This window comes from Dendropsophus ebraccatus, chromosome 4 (genome assembly GCF_027789765.1).
Source record: "Dendropsophus ebraccatus isolate aDenEbr1 chromosome 4, aDenEbr1.pat, whole genome shotgun sequence".
Taxonomy (NCBI): domain Eukaryota; kingdom Metazoa; phylum Chordata; class Amphibia; order Anura; family Hylidae; genus Dendropsophus; species Dendropsophus ebraccatus.
Window position 1 is genome coordinate 138,925,124 of NC_091457.1, and position 15,064 is coordinate 138,940,187.

General features: G+C 45.8%; 1 protein-coding gene across 5 annotated transcripts in view; it reads right to left on the reverse strand.

Annotated features, from left to right (window-relative positions):
* Positions 1-15,064, reverse strand: part of PFKFB4 (6-phosphofructo-2-kinase/fructose-2,6-biphosphatase 4) — a 61,531-nt gene that overhangs the window by 23,709 nt on the left and 22,758 nt on the right. For 2 of the 5 annotated variants that reach the window (XM_069967175.1, XM_069967172.1), the window contains exon 1: positions 1,842-2,038. The exons of 2 other annotated variants lie outside the window; for them this stretch is intronic. In XM_069967175.1, the coding sequence (XP_069823276.1) occupies positions 1,842-2,034 (193 nt within the window). In that variant the 5' untranslated portion in view covers positions 2,035-2,038. Of the gene's footprint in view, positions 1-1,841; positions 2,040-15,064 lie in introns of those variants that run through there. One more of the 5 variants, XM_069967173.1, reaches the window with a different exon arrangement.

A 15,064-nucleotide genomic window follows, 5' to 3' on the forward strand; every position in this document is an offset into this window, starting at 1 on the left:
CAGTAACTCCCAACCTGGAGCACTCCGTCTTTCACAAAACTACAACTCCCAGCATGCCCAGGCTGCCTGCATTTTGGAAACCTAAATTCTGATGGTTGTCATGTGGCCTGAGGAAGCTTTTCTGAAAACTGCAGCATATTTGGAAACACCTAGCGACAGAGCACCCTAAGGGCACGTTCACATTGGGCAAATCTGTGGCAAGGATCTCCTTTTATCTTGATGAGTGGTGTCTGCAGCACATGCGGGGGATTTCACTACATAGAAAAGGTGTCAAATTTCTGTAACAAATCTGCCATGTGTGAATATACCCTACAGCAGGAGTAGGGAACCTTAGCTGTCCAGCTGTTGCAAAACGACAACTCCCATCATGCATGGATAACCAAAGCTTTAGCCTTGGCTGTCCAGGCATGATGGGAGTTGCAGTTTTGCAACAGCTGGGGGGGCAATGTTCCCTGCCCTCCAGGCCAGAAGGGGGGGGTTCCACTTTAGAAGGCTGAGCAACTGGATAAAATAGAGGAACTGAGAGCGAGAAGCAAAACAAACACATCCATATGAATATCCTCCTTGCATCGTTATTTGTACCTAAGCATCTATCCTAGCACTCTCCATTGGGTCACAGGATCCCTATAGGCATCTGCTCCACTGTATTACATATATTCAGCTCATCTCGAGAATTTTGCATAATATATATATATATATATATATATATATATATATATATATATATATATATATATATATATATATATATATATATATATATTATAGCCTCCAGCCTACTTGTCACAAACATTTCTGTGTCATATAATAAATGATACCATACATAAATGCTGACTCCGCACTCACTACAGGGAGAGGAAGCTATTTCCCCTTATGGTTAAAATATTTAGTATATATATATATATATATATATATATATATATATATATATATATATATATATATATATAAAATCACTCACTTCTCACTATGCAGCATTGTATCAGAACACAGGTGACTGTGATTATTATATACAATGTTATCTGTCCATTTACAATGTGAGAACACAGTCCCGGAGTCAATGCTATAACCCCCCGCCCCCCATATTAACCCTTGTGATAATTACCGTGCCCCTACAACTGCAGAGAAGGTGACCAGCACCTCGCCTGACAATCACAGACACTGCTGCTGATGGAGGGGATGAAGTTATGCCGCTTGTCAATGGGTAAAGCTGGCAAAGTTGATGTCATTTATAGATTTGATCCATTATAGAGGAGCACGTCGTTCGGATGTGACTGCATGAGATGCGGCTGGTGCCGGATGGGTCCTACTGCAGTGCCTGGGTGACCCCCCTCCTCCCTCTACTTCCCAAAATCCGGAGACACTGCGTCACCCAGAGTGATGGGCTTTATTATAGGCTGGCACCTCCATATCCATACCCTGTGCACCATCCTCATACAGAGGCATCACCTGTACAGGAGAAACACGCTGGGAACAGTGCTCTCCTGCACACAGTACAAAGTATACCACTCATTGTAGGGACTGAGGACGCCAAGCTCTATAGGTATAAAGAATCTGCAGGGACATCATGGGTTGTGGCATCATTCAGAATGGGCACTGCAATGTGCAACCACTATGGTGTACAGAGAGGTCTCATATAATATATATATATACATACATACATACACACACATACATACATACATACATACACACACACACACACACACTGATGGACACACAATAGTAACAAGTTACTCCCATAGACCTTGCACCACTTCCCCTCTAACCCCACAGACAGAGCGATCACATGACCGATCTTATCGGCTGCACACTGCTCCATCGGGTCCGGCCGCCGTTACCTCTCCTCTGCGCGCTGTGCTGCACCGGGTGGCCATTGTTATAGGGCACCCAGATCTTCTTCAGGGGGTTCTGTGTGAGCTCCCGGGGGGAGTCCGCCATGGCCCGGTGGGATGTGGTCGGTCGGGCAGCACGCTCTGCAGTCACCGCTTCAGTCCGGCCGCCCCGCACAGCACACAGCCGCGGATCCCGCATAGCCTGAGCAGGACCCAGCCGGAGCCCCGCCCACAGGAGGGACGAGTTACCGCAATCACACGAGCACAGGCGCACCGCCCACCGGTGTATTGTATCGAGATGGAGCGCACTCTCTTATGAGCTAGGATATGGGTTCTCATTGTTTTGCTGTACAAAAAAAACCCTGCAAGAATAGTGCAACAGCTAAAAACACCACCACATTTAACAACGCTTTAAAGGTGTTTCAGTACATTTTGCTACAGCAGCCAAAACAGTCATTTATAATAAGTATGCCAGTAGAGAAAAGACAATATCTAAACTACATCTCCCAGCATCCCCAGAGAGCTGCCTCATAGAAGGTCTGGGGGTTGTGGTTCTGTAGTGGCTGTTGGTGTGGATAGACACCTAGATTGTGAAGCTTCATAGGGGGGCTACCACTTGTACCACTTGGCTACATAATTTTTGTTCTTTTTTTACACAACCTGCTGGTGCCGGCGCATAGATCCCAATGGTGTGGTCCACTTTTCAAATCACCCGGTTCTTGCTATCTGTATCAGTTTCTTCATATGCAAATAGAGCCGCTCTATGCATTGGAGCTGGGCCCAGCGTCCCAAGTACACTGATATTGGTGCTTGGAGGGTGCCAGATTGGTACTTAGAGGGACAGTAGCCCAGCCTTCTGTGCTCCCAATGGCTTACAGGGCAAAGGATTATTTCTAGAGATGAGCACACCGGGTTTGGGTTAGAGTCGATCCGAACCCGAACGATCGGCATTTGATTAGCGGTGGCTGCTGAACTTGGATAAAGCTCTAAGGTTGTCTGGAAAACATGGATACAGCCAATGACTATATCCATGTTTTCCACATAGCCTTAAGGTTTTATCCAAGTTCAGCAGCCACCGTTAATCAAATGCCGAAAGTTCGGGTTCGGATGGACTCGAGCATGCTCCAGGTTCGCTCATCTCTAATTATTTCACAAGTAACAGCACAATGCCCACTAGAGAACTATCAATAGGTTAAATTTGTCTTACTTGCTGATAGTTCCCCTTTAACCTCTTAAGGACATATAACATACGACATACCCGTACGTCATATGTCCCCAGGAGGTGTTCAGAGTGGGGCCGCACGGTGACCCCGCTCTGAACCGCTGCGATCCCGGGTGCTGCGTGTAGCCCGGGACCGCGGCTATTAGCGGGCACGGTCAGATCGCCGTGCCCATTAATCAAGTAATCGGAGGCAGCTGTCAAAGTTGACAGCTGCCTCCGATTACCGGAGGCAGACGTTCCCTGGTGTCTAGTGGGGGAGTTCGCTGAGGGATCTCATTGTCTGCAGCCGGCCGGGGTCCGCTCCAAGATGTCGCCGACCGCGGCTCGGCACTTGTTTGTTTTCGGCTGCAGCAACCGAAAGCAAACGAGTGCCGATCTCATTGATCTTTGCTGTATAAGTATATAGCAAAGATCTTAATGAGAGATCAAAGTGTATATACTAGAAGTCCCCCAGGGGGAATAACCCTAACCCCAGGGAGGCTTCTAGTATATGTGTAAAAAAATATATATACATTATATATAATATATATATATATATATATATATAGTTATTATTAAAAAGCCCCCTCCCCTAATAAAAGTTTGAATCACCCCCCTTTTCCCATGTTTTGAATAAAAGTAAATAAACAAACATGTTTGCTATCACCGCGTGCGTAATCGCCCGAACTATTAATTAATCACATTCCTGATCTCGCACGGTAAACGGCGTAAGTGCAAAAAAATCCCAAAGTGCAAAATTGCGCATTTTTGGTCGCATCAAATCCAGAATAGTTGTAATAAAAAGCGATCAAAAAGTCATATATGCGCAATCAAGGTACCAATAGAAAGTAAACGTCATGGCGCAAAAAAATGACACCTGACACAGCCCCATAGACCAAAGGATAAAAGTGCTATAAGCCTGGGAATGGAGCGATTTTAAGGAACGTATATTTGTTAACAATGGTTTGAATTTTTCACAGGCCATCAGATAAAAGAAAAGTTATACATGTTATATATCGTTTTAATCGTAACGACTTGAGGAACATGCATAACAAGTCAGTTGTACCCCAGGGCGAATGGCGTAAAAACATTCCCCCAAATAAAAGAAATGCGTTTTTTTTTTTTTAATTTCACCACACTTTGAATTTTTTTCTGGTTTCGCAGTGTAGTTTATGCACAAATTCAGCCTGTCATTGCAAGGTACAATTAGTGACGCAAAAAATAAGGGCTCATGTGGGTTTCTAGGTGAAAAAATGCAAGTGCTATGGCCTTTTAAACACAAGGAGGAAAAAACGAAAACGCAAAAACGAAAATTGGCCCCGTCCTTAAAGGGTTAAAGTGTCTAGTGTAAGTTTATACCAAGAACTAAAGTGACTCTAATCAGATAGAATTTACATGGTACTTCTCATATATCAGTCTGTGCTTCCATAATGTCAAAAAAGGTGCTTTTATTCTCCTGTGCAAGTGTCAAAGAGGCGTTTCCAAGCCTGGGGGCTGTAAGGCCTCCCACTCCCCGCTCACCTGCCTTCTGCTTGATTTACAAACAAGTGTAGTGGATGTAGTGTGGAGGACACAGACAGATATAAAATAGGTACCTTGTATCTCCTTGATCTAACAGCTATCTAACAGTGTCAGCAGTTTGGAAGGTGAATTGCAGCTGACAGAAGCCGGAGCGGGGAGAAGGTCATGTATACTCTCAGGCGGCCGGGGGTTAATGGGGCAGGCTGCACACATACTCACAGCGGGATGTGCATGCGGATCTCGCTGCGAATTCGAGGCGAGAAATCCACTGCAGATCCGTTGCGTGTGAACGCACCCATTCATTTCTGAAACCACGCGCAATGACCATGATGTCTTGCCACATTTTTTTTTTAAATTAGTTTAGTACTTTCATGTAGTTAGGTCACTGATTCATACAGAGATATGCACAGGAATCTGATAACCAGAGGTTGTATGACTATGGAGCCATATACTGCTATGTCCTGCTCCACCAATATATACAGAATCATTGACAAATTCACACAGGAAAAGCTGTATGGTAAGAGGGAAGCAGGACACAGGCACATGGTAATGACAAGGCTTTCAGCTAAGGGAGATCCAGTTTATTTTCTGTAAAGTAACATCATAAAACAACAAACAACAACAACCAACAACCAACCACAACCAACAACAACAACCAACAACCAAAACAAACCCTATATTTTGCTGATTATTAAAAATAAGTACATTCAGATACTGGCAATGCACTGCATACTTGGTGGACCTGCCCTGTGGTCTCTAGCTTTTGGGACTCTATATTGGTAATTCTCTCCTCCCTGCTTCACAAAGGCCTCCCTAAAAGGCCATCAGCACTCTTACTAGGTGACAAATTTCCCTCCACTAATTTCAAACAACAAACTACTCCAACACGTCCTTATGGCTGCCAGAATCCACATAGCGGCCAAATGGAGATCTCCCACACTGTCAGTCCAGGCAGTTGTTAACAGGGTGAATGTAATCATGCTCTATGAAAAAATTGAAGCCACCCGTACTGACACACTCGAACGATACACCGCAGTCTGGCAACCATGGCTAGACTACGCAACCACCCCATCTCTACTTTCAATGCTCCGTCTAGCTTCCTAGCGATGGAATCCTCCGTACCTATGCATGAGCTGAACCCTCCACTTCCCCCCCTGTACAACCGGTACTATGGAATTTTTTTTCTCACTACCTTAGCAGTGCTCTACTTTATCCTAATAAAGGCGCGTCACCAAGGGGAGACTGGGAACTGACTGGGTGCGCGGGGCCCAGCTCCAGTGCAAAGACCGGGGCCGGTGCTCAAGAGAAAAACAACGCAGAGGGTGGGAACCGGGCAGGGTTTTGAAACAAAAAAAAAAAAAGGACAGCACCACCAGCATCTGCACGCTGGGACCGATAAGGTACAAAAATAAATAAACACATTTCCATAGTCCTGATGGTAAAATCACTTTAATAGGAAACTAACAACATGTTAAAAATGTAACCTGCAGTTACACTACCATAGGGAAGTAGATGCAGAGGAACAACGTTGTTTTCTTACCATGATCCTCAGCGCCAGTTTATTAAAATGCCTATGGCTGTACCCATGTTTTCCAGGCAGCCTTAGGGCCGCATCCAAATTCTCCAGCCACTGGTAATCAAATGCAGAGCATTCAGATTCCAGCATACTTGAGGTTTGCTCATCTCTAGTAATTCATAGCCATACAAGAAGAATCATTACAGAGAGACCTGTTTGCAACGGGAGTGACTGAGCATGTGTGTCCTCCTTCACTCAGTAGGTGGATGTGCACATTGCTATATACACTCTGAACACCAGGTGGCACCATACTGCCCTAACTGTTTACTGGATCTTTTTTTTCCTGTTAAATTAAAAAATGCATTGTATAGATACCAAAAAAAATGAGAAGAACCCCTTTAATATTGAGATGAAAAATGTTACCAGGCTTCACTGTGTTATGCGATAAAGTCCACTTGGCTTTAATCTACAGATAGAAATCTAGAATCCTTATAGTGGCTTGGCATCATAACCAATGAGGTTATAGTGGCTTGGTATCATAACCAATCAACTGGCTACATCGGGAATTAATGTGTACAATCTATTATCACAGCCGAATTGTAACAAAGACCCCCAGAGCATCAGCACTGCATCGGTGAGGGACTGAAGATTTATGAGTTGTTTTTTTTTTTTTTTTTTTAAACTATCTCTGTCTCCCTATACTCATATACTGCGTATAGCCCATGTAACAGCAGATATATCCAGCCTTTCTGTAGTTCTCCATAGACCCCCATGGTGATGTAATGATGAGGAGATAAAAGTCTTGCAGATACTGGACAACGGCCACATTGCAGACGTCAAGGACTGCCCTATGGCACCAACAACCAGACCTCAGTTTCAGTAAACCAGACAATCGGCCAATTGTAGCAATAGAAAGATCCACTATCTGCATTGCTGCAGCAGCCACAAGGCAAGGATGAGACTTCTAGCTAATGTGCATGGTGCTATGAGAGGCCTTTACCTGTGCACTGTGCACCTTGCATCATATTATAGGTTATCTTACTGCAATAAGGTGACCAGTCGGCTGACTTTTCCCTGACTTATCACATACAGTACAGCCGTCAGCCCTGTAATTGCCTCAACCTTTGTCAACTGTTTAGCAATATCCCTGGCAGTGCTGGAACCTATTACTACACACGAGAAAGAGTGCTGGCAAACTCAAAGTATACACGTGGGGGTTGCATGCATCCAGGCAGCAGCACTTTACTAGAACAGACAGATCTTATAGTAGAGTTTATTATTTTTTTTTTTTTTTTTTTTATAAGGGTGCGTTCACACCTACAGGATCCGCAGCAGATTTGATGCTGTGTTCAGTTATTTAAATGAAATCCGCTGCAGATCCACAGCAGAAAATCAGCTGCGGATCCGCTAAGTGTGAACGTACCCTTAAAGTGAATGTACCATCAGGCCTGGGCTGAAGCACTGGAGGTGGGCCGAACCACCCCAGCGGGAGGAAACCCCTGCCCCTTTATGACGCAGTTCCATTAGAATCAATGCAGCTGTATCCTAGAGGGGCAGGGGCTTCCTCCCACTTGGGGTGGGTCGGCCCACCTCCAGTGCTTCAGCCCGGGCCTGATGGTACATTCACTATAAATCCTTTTACAGTTCTAATACTCTGTTCATATTATAGGATATTCTATACAGACCAAAACACTTACATTCTGCAATGCAGATGATACCATGGGTCTGGTAACATCTACATAACTTTACATAAAGTTATGTAAAGTGCAGATCTTAGTAAATTTCTACCAAAACTATGGGGTGTTTTTTTTATTCAGCCATTTTGGGCCACTGGTGATTTTTTTTCCCCTTATTCTTTTACTCCACAAACTTCTCTCTAAGGCCATGTGCCTCAATGTCAAAAATTTAAAGGGGTTATCCAGGCCTTTACATTTCATGCCCTGTCCTTATGATAAGAACGCACTGTTCTAAGTGACTTTGCTGGGTACGTCTCCTAAGTGAATGGGTCACAGCTGCAGTGCCTGGTACAATCTCTACGGATAGTACAGCGTGTGCTTAGTACAGGCAGATGTAAACAATGGAGAGACTACAGCGCTCGCTCCAGTGGTGCTGCCCATCACACAGCCATTTTAGGCTTCCCTCACAACTTTTGCACAATTTTACGGGCTAAAATAAGTGTCACAAAACACCCAAAATACTGCAGCATTTCTTCCAATTTTTTGCATTTTTTGGGGGGGGGGGGGGGGGGCATTTTCTCATTTTGGTGTAAATTACCAAAATCTCTGCTGTTGTATCCCCTGAATTTACTAGAGGAAAAAATACCAATATACATGACATTTTTTTACCTCCCTATAGAAGTCTATGGGAAAAATTGACAATGTTTCTGTGGAAAATCCATAATGTGAAACCTGCTGCAAATTTTAAAAATTTTAAATTGTCATAATTCCTTGGGAAAAAAAACTATTTAAAAAATAAAATAGCAGAAAAGTCTTGTGGGTATTGCATTTAATTTTTCCCCATTGACTCTCCGCTAAAACCCTGGCATTTTAACAAAAAAAAAAAAGTCAGCATTTTTAGCATTTTTTGGGTGGTGTGTTATTCTATTTTTTTTTTTTTTTTCAGAAAAAAAAAGCATCTTGTTAGAGTTCAGCCTTAAAGCGACTCTGTACCCACAATCTTGCCTCCCCAATCCGCTTGTACCTTCATATAGCTGCTTTTAATCCAACATCTGTCCTGGGGTCCGTTCGGCTGGTGATGCAGTTATTGTCCTAAAAAACAACTTTTAAACTTGCAGCCCTGTGTCAAATTTGCGTGGCCAAGAGCACCCATGCCCTAGGATTGCACCGCCTCTCCGTACCTCCTCCCCGCCCTCCTCATCATTAGGAATGTCCCTAGAACAGTTTCTCCTATGCATCACCTGTATGAAAACTGCATATGCATTGGATCGTTAATGCACCTGTGCAGTGTTCATACAGGTGATATAGGAGAAATTGTTCTAGTGGCATTCCTAATGATGAGGTGGGCGGGGAGGAGGTACGGAGAGGCGGTGCAATCCTAGGGCATGGGTGCTCTAGGCCACGGCAATTTGACACAGGGCTGCAAGTTTAAAAGTTGTTTTTTTAGGACAATAACTGCATCACCTGCCGAACAGACCCCAGGACGGATCTTGTATTAAAAGCAGCTATCCGAAGGTACAAGCAGTTTGGAAGGTCCCGAGGAATAGAAAGCAACGTGGAATAGGAGCGGCGGCAGCAGACCGCTGCTGCATGCTATGGGCTGCCCGGACGATCTAGCGATCACCCGGGCAGCCCCCCCCCCCCCCCCCCAGGACTTATCCGCTTGCTGCCGCGTGCAATAGCGGCAGCAGCAGGCAGGGAACGAGGAGCAAATGAGTGCCGGCCCGTGGAATGGTTTGTCTTTAGTATGGCTTCCTCACCTCCTCCCCATCTGGATTAGCACCATTTTTTAAAACATGACATCAGGGTGGGGACCCTCTATAGGTAAAATTCTACTCGCTTTAGAGATGCAGGATTTATTAGGAGACACAGGCTTCTTATCTATAGCTACTAAGGATTGTATTATTGCACAGCCTGATGAGCAATGTAAACAAGCGCAAATCTGCTATCACAGCTCAACTATCGTGCAGCAAGAAATATATAATCTTATTAGCGATGTCCATGCTGCCCTTGTCTTTAGTGTAAATTAATAAAGAATAAACATACCCGTCCACGCTCCCTAGTGCTTCTGCCCACTCCTGGATATCTTCTTGGCTTTTTCCGGCAGCCGCTGATGGAGCTTCAGAACCGGTCTCTGAAGTCACAGGCTACTCAGCCAATCACTGCCTGTGGCGCTGTCCCATCTAGACCAATGATTGGCTGAGCGGCCTGTTACTTTGGAAAACGGCTCTGAAGTTCAACAAGCAGCTGCGGACAGAAGCCAGGAAGATGCTAGGCAGTGGGCAGAAGCATTGGGGAGTGTGGACAGGTATGTATATACTTTATTATTTTCTTTACACAGTTGTCAGCCATCGGCCGCACATAACTATTACACGGTTGGCGGACAATGATTTTGAGTCAGGACCAAAAAGTCACGATCAGCCAATGATAGTTGTCATCGGCTGACCGTTTTCTTTATTACACAGAGCGATATTATGCCAAATTGACAGATTATCACTGTATGTAATAGGGCCAAAAAAGAAATGGGTCGACACATTAGGGTGCCTTTACACAGAGAGATTTATCTGACAGATTTTTGAAGCCAAAGCCAGAAAGACTATATACAGAGAACAGGTCATAAAGGAAAGATCGAGATTTCTCCTCTATTTAAAGCCATTTCTGGCTTTGGCTTCAAAAATCTGTCAGATAACTCTCTCTGTGTAAAGGCACCCTAAGACAAGGCTGGGTTTACATCTCTGTCAAAGACTCAGTTCAAGGTTTCTGTAGTGGAATCTGATTAAATACCAGGGTAAAAAAACAAAAAACATAGCAAGCAGTATTTAATTTTTTCGTCTAGTTATAATCCAGTAAAAAGAAGGAAACCCAGACAAACCCCTTTAGGGGCCTCTCTGTGGATTCATTGGTGTCCATCATGCAGTGGGCTGTCCGGCTCCGTTTACTGCTCTTGAATGGAATCTGCAACAGAGGCCTTGAATGGCGTCTCAAATGCAGGTGTGAACCCAAGCTTAGTAAAAAAACATGGCTGCTTTCTTCAAGAAACAGCGCCACTCTGGTCCTCAGGTTGGGTGTAAGTTTTGCAGCTCAGTTCCATTGAAGTGCATGGAGCCAAATTGTAATACCACACACAACCTGAGAACAGGAGAGGTGCTGTTTTTATGTTTTTACAAGAAAGTAGCTGTAATTTTTCTAATCCTGGAGAATCCCTTTAAAAAGGACCCTGCAGGTTGGATTTCTTCTAGCAGACGAGGGTCTTTGTTAAAGCGTCGGATAATAAAGCTTAAATACCCCCTACCCCACATGACCTACCGCCACCTTTTGTTGCGGCCTCTAGAGAAGGAGCCCCCACTGTCTGCATGATTTACAACCACTTTGGACAAAGAACAGTCTGATGCTTTGTCCTGAAGATGAATGACTGACCCCCATCAGATCTCTGCCGCTGGGTTTTCTTTTCTTATAGAAGTCAATGCAGTCTTAGGGCAGGTTCACATAGGGCTGGGCGATATTGGCCTAAATCAATATCGCGGTTTATCGCACATGTAGCCGCGGTAACGATAATTCAACGATAATTATGACACGCCCCTTTTAGCAAACCACACCCACTAGCCATGCCAAACTGGCGATATTTTGATTAGAAAAAGTAAAAAAAGAACTGAACAGCAACCCATGGTTAGTCTATTATCATTATTACTATTTGTCATTATTAGGGGTCTCAGCAGAGACCTGGATGTGTATATACAGGTATACAGCCTCTACAGGATGTGTATACACAGGGGGTCATATAGGAATACATGTGTATAACTATATGGGGGGTGGATAGGTGTATATGACTATAGGGGGGGGGATGGATTGGGGTGCATTACTATACAGGAGGTACATAGGGATAGAAGTGTATGACTATATGGGGGTGGATCGGGGTGTATTACTATACAGGAGGTACATAGGGAGGTACATAGGGATGGGGGTACAGAACTATACATGGGAGTACATAGGGATGGGGGTACTGAACTATACATGGGAGTACATAGGGATGGGGGTACAGAACTATACATGGGAGTACATAGGGATAGGGGTGTATGACTATACAGGGGGCACATAGGGATAGGGGTGTATGACTATACAGGGGGCATATAGGGATAGGGGTGTATGACTATACAGGGGGCACATAGGGATTGGCGGTGTATGACTAAACAGGGGGCGGGGCGGATGGGGGTGTATGACTATACAGGGGGGCGGACAGGGGTGTATGACTATACAGGGGAGGGTGGACAGGGGTGTATGACTATACTGGGGAGGGTGGACAGGGGTGTATGACTATACTGGGGGATAGGGGTGTATGACTATATAGGGAGGGATAGGGGTGTATGACTATACGGGGGGATAGGGGTGTATGACTATACAGGGGGGGGGATAGGGGTGTATGAATATACAGGGACGGCGGACAGGGGTGTATGACTATACCAGGGGGGGGCAAGATAGGGGTGTGTTACTATACAGGGGTGTATGACTATACGGGGGGACGGGTGTATGACTATACAGGGGGGACAGGGGTGTATGACTATACAGGGGACACATAGGGGTAGGGGCGGATAGGGGTGTATGACTATACAGGGGGGGATAGGGGTGTATGACTATACAGGGGCGGACAGGGGTGTATGACTATACAGGGGGGGATAGGGGTGTATGACTGTACAGGGGGGGCGGACAGGGGTGTATGACTGTACGGGGAGGAGGACAGGGGTGTATGACTGTATGGGGAGGAGGACAGGGGTGTATGACTGTATGGGGAGGAGGACAGGGGTGTATGACTGTATGGGGAGGAGGACAGGGGTGTATGACTGTATGGGGAGGAGGACAGGGGTGTATGACTGTATGGGGAGGAGGACAGGGGTGTATGACTGTAGTCCCCCCAGTAACAGTACAGGACTGTAACATAGGAGGAATGGATGGGCTGCAGCAGGCAGGATACCACACACAGCTGTAAGTTATCCTGCCTGCTGCAGCCCATTATTCCTCCTATGTTACACTCCTGTACTGTTACTGAGGAGATGAGAGGACAGGTCAGCTGCTCCCAAGTGCTGCTCCTCCACCTTCAGCTCTGACATGGCCGCGTCCCGACAACGTGTGCAGCGCTCGCCGGCCGGGAGTGGGGGAGCGCTCGGACGGGACTGGAGGGGGGACCAGCACAGTTCCGTCCGAGCGCCCCCCCACACCCGGCCGGCGAGCGCTGCACACGTTGTCCTGTGTGTGCAGGGACGCGGCCATGTCAGAGCTGGAGGAGCAGCAGCACGTGAGGGCGGCTGTCCTGTACTCCCCTCAGTGAGCAGAGACGCCGGACCGGACGGGTGGTGGGCGCATGGACAGGTGCGGCAGGACGGGGCCTCAGAGAGGGCGGACAGGTGCGCGCACGGGGGGTGGGGGGAAGGTCGCTTGGACCAGACGGGGGCGGTGCGGGCGGTCACCTGGGCCCTGCTCCTCCTTCAGCTCCCGCACCGATACCGGCGTCCCTGCACATGACGTGCAGCGCTCGTGCCAGGCCGCGCGCGTGAGGCTCTGACAGGACGGGCGCAGGGACATAAAAGTACAAAAATACCGCAATTACCGTCCTGGCTAAGTTGAAGTCGGTTAACCGACGCCAGTGACGGTATCGGTATTTTTGCGGTATACCGCCCAGCCCTAGGTTCACACTACGGAATTCTCGCGGACAATGTCTGCGGAATTCCGTCAGCTGTCCGCCCGCACATCTGGGCTCCTTTCCGCCGGCCCCATAGACACCATTCTATGGGCCGGCGTATTCCGCTATACGCTGAAAGAAGTGTCATGTCACTTCTTTTAGCGGATCGCGGAATACGCCGGCCCATAGAATGGTGTCTATGGAGCCGGCGGAAAAGCGCGTGCCCGTGCGGGCGGACAGCTGACGGAATTCGGCGGACATTGTCCGTGAGAATTCCGTAGTGTGAACCCGCCCTTATAGAGTGATCTCAAATTACGATGGAAAATCTCATCCTGGGACTTGTGGTTCAGTTGTTTTTTTTATTTCACACTTGGAAAATAACTTTATAAAATTATTACAATTAAAAAAAATTTAAAAATTTAAATTGCAGCCTATCACATGAAATGTAATCCCACAGAAACCTCTCTGAAACCTCTTTTTTTAGAAAATAATCTATATTAGTCCACTTGTTGGAAAGGGCCATGGCTCCAGATTGCGATTTATCGACGTAGTTTGGGGTAATTTGCTCAATGAGGTTTCAGTGATACAAAACCACTGATTATGTTTAAAATGGTCATCTATCGCCACCTAGTGGTCATTTCATGCTGGTGCAGTAAATGACTGAAGGGATCTCAAGCTAGACCTGCCAAAATCTACTAGTATCCCCAGTGACACAGTCTGCCAGCCAGTCTGGCTCTACCCACTCACTTTACTCGATTAAAAGAGCTGATTTTATTCACAATGTTTATTATTGATGTAATTCATACTATTGATGTAATTCATACTGTGAAACTAAAGCATGTGGCTCCTGGCGACTGAGTTTCTACCCAAGATTGAAGTCAACCATGTACATAAGAGGATGACTACCACCTCCAATGCGGTTATATGTATGCCTGGGTCAGCCAGTCATGCATATTTATTACCAAAGAGAGTGGGATAAGCTGCTTCCAGATAAAACACCTAATACCTCCCAGGGAGACCTGCTGCCCCTAGAACATTAGATCAAGGATGTGGAACCTTTCACCCTCCAGCTGTTGCACAACTACAATTCCCATCATGCCTGGACAGCAAAAAGCTGTCCAGGCATGATGGGAATGGTAGTTTTGCGACAGCTGGATTGCCGAAGGTTCCACATTCTTTCATTACTTTATACAAGAACGCTGAAAATGTTAGTTGATCTGGAGATGTACCCGATGATGGATAGACTGTGGCCAGGCAGCCACTTTTGTGAGTTGTAGCGCTTTTTTGTCAAGGTTTTTGCAGGAATAGGAAAATGTGTTTAGCAACTTATACCCTAAAATTATAGGTGGAGGTCCACCCTCTGCCCCTTCATTCACCTGGAGTTAACTCCCAAAGATCACCTAGTTATTTTTATAGTGGATAGATAATGACTTTTCATCTGTTGATAAACCCTTTAATGTTAGAAAATAAATAGCATTTTTACAAAAGTTTTCTCCTTAAAGCGACTCTGTACCCACAATCTAACCCACAAAACACTTGTACATTCAGATAGCTGCTTTTAAACTAAGATCTGTCCTGGGATCTGCTCGGCAGGTAATGTAGTTATTGTACTAAAAAACAACTTTTAAACTTGCAGCCCTGTGT